The 1,999-nt window shown below is 38.8% G+C and overlaps 1 protein-coding gene across 1 annotated transcript; it reads left to right on the forward strand.

Annotated features, from left to right (window-relative positions):
- The first annotated feature begins 75 nt into the window (after positions 1 to 75).
- Positions 76 to 1,733, forward strand: LOC140966501 (uncharacterized). Its single transcript, XM_073426767.1, has 2 exons — positions 76 to 1,087; positions 1,317 to 1,733. Exons 1-2 carry the CDS (start codon positions 78 to 80, stop codon positions 1,363 to 1,365), a joined length of 1,059 nt encoding a protein of 352 aa, XP_073282868.1. The 5' UTR covers positions 76 to 77; the 3' UTR covers positions 1,366 to 1,733.
- The last annotated feature ends 266 nt before the right edge of the window (positions 1,734 to 1,999 follow it).

The raw sequence follows: 1,999 nt of genomic DNA on the forward strand, positions 1-1,999 counted from the left end.
TGATATTTATTCTACCTTTTAATTTTTGTTTTCTGCTTATTAAAATTAACGTGTTAAAGATATCTGACAAGTAGAAGATGAGGGCCAAATCTTCTTCGCCAAACTCCGTAAATGGTGAACCAGAAACTTCAAATCTTGAAAATATGAAAGAATTCAAAGAACCTCGCTTATCAAATGCTTACGTTGGAGCCTTTGTTAAGCAATCAACTTCTTCAAGAACCAAAGATTCAGAAAATTCCTGTGAGCATCGAAATATAGAGAAAAAGCAGGTGAGAAGGAGGCTTCACGTCAGCAGGCCCTATAAAGAAAGGCTTCTGAATATGGCAGAAGCCCGGAAAGAGATTGTTGCTGCTCTTAGGTTTCATAGAGCAAATATGAAACAGGCAGGTGAAAAACACCAGAAGTTGGAATCAGGGCCCGGAATTCAGGCACTGGAGAGTTCGACTGATGATCAAGTTTGTGCGGGCCATGAGGGTCAACTGAAATCCGGGAGCTCGAATTCAAGAATTTATGCTTCAAACTCTTTGGATTCCAATCTGCCCAACAATTCTGGTCCCGATTTCTCCTACTCTACAGGCTTTTGTTATTCTTCCAGTTCTTGGCCCATTTCGCCAAATGTGCAAGAAAATCTGAATTTTGCACTTCCAAGCCGAGCATTAGGCCTGAATCTGAATCTTCATGATTTCAACAATATTGACATCATCCCTTTCAATTTTGACGCTGACCGGTCATCAATTTACTCTTTTTCTTCCCCAGTTCCCGACGAAACTCCATGTGTGGTTGTCCCGCCTTCCACAGTGGTGGAAAGTGGGGATTCAGCCTTGCATCAGGTGATGGGTGATGAAGAGATTGCTGATACAAGATCCACCGGGGAGCAGCATCAGATGGAGTGGAATGATGCTGTGAATTTGGTGGATTCTTCATGGTGGTTGCGGAACATGGAAATTGGGAACGAGGATAAAAAAGACAAAGATTCTGTTGCATCTCCGTTTGATGAAGTCTTGGAAGTTCCGGCGTGGCTGAATGAAAATGAGAGCTGCTTGCAACGTCTGGATGATCAATACTTGCGTGATCCTACTTTGCCTTGGTAAGAATTGGCTTGTCGAAGTACTTAACATCACTAATTTAGATTAAAGATTCAATTTTTTAACCATTCCATAATCCAAAAATCGAGCCGAGCGTTTCCCTTGAACAAAAAAAAAATAATGTACCCGATAATTGAATTAACTCATCATATTTTATCCTTTTTGGATGCTTCCTTTTTTGTGTTTCTCAAATTATGCCAACTACTAACCATATTCCCAAGAAAAATGCAGCACGGAGATGGAAGAAATTGAAGGAATGGATGGGGACTGGTTTGCCTGATGAGAAAGATTGATTGTTTCTTTTTTCACATGATTATCCATTTTTGGAAAATTATATATGGGCCTAGCTAGTTTTTTTTTTGCTCCCTGTTTTTATGTTGAATTTTCTGTCAACTAAAATAAGACTTGCTTGATTGTGTAATGAGCTGGCAACCAGATGATTAAAACAACAGGCAATGAGGAAATTATTTTGTTCCTCTTCCCACGATTCTTGTTGAAGAATATTGGCATGTTATCTGATGAAGTGTTTATTTGATACTTGCTTATATGCGCACATATGTTCTGGAAATATATTTAAGCATTTTGAAGAGAAATTACAGCCTCTCCAAGCCCGAAGATTTGACCTTCACCGCAATACGTACGGTCTAAACTCTAAAGTGGGTTGGAACGATCACCTGCACCTTTTTTAAGTCATGGTGAGTTCATGAATTTCAAGGGAACCAGCATGATGAAAAAAAACATCAGAAATCATATCTAAATTTTCCCTTATTGCACACAAAATGTTTGAGAATCTCGTCATTGTTGTGAAACGTGTTTTCTCATGCACAGACGCGGCGGAAGTTTTATAAAAAATTTAAATCTTGACATTGAAGATATTGTTTGTGCACTCGTATGGTTTTAATCGAATAAACATA

This window comes from Primulina huaijiensis, unplaced genomic scaffold (genome assembly GCF_012295235.1).
Source record: "Primulina huaijiensis isolate GDHJ02 unplaced genomic scaffold, ASM1229523v2 scaffold206806, whole genome shotgun sequence".
Lineage (NCBI taxonomy): Eukaryota > Viridiplantae > Streptophyta > Magnoliopsida > Lamiales > Gesneriaceae > Primulina > Primulina huaijiensis.

Excerpts from the sequence above, each read along its gene's own strand:
- LOC140966501 (XM_073426767.1), top strand. The coding sequence starts at position 78 with ATGAGGGCCAAATCTTCTTCGCCAAACTCCGTAAATGGTGAACCAGAA. Across the intron at positions 1,088-1,316 it reads CGTGATCCTACTTTGCCTTG|CACGGAGATGGAAGAAATTG; the intron begins GTAAGAATTGGC and ends AGAAAAATGCAG.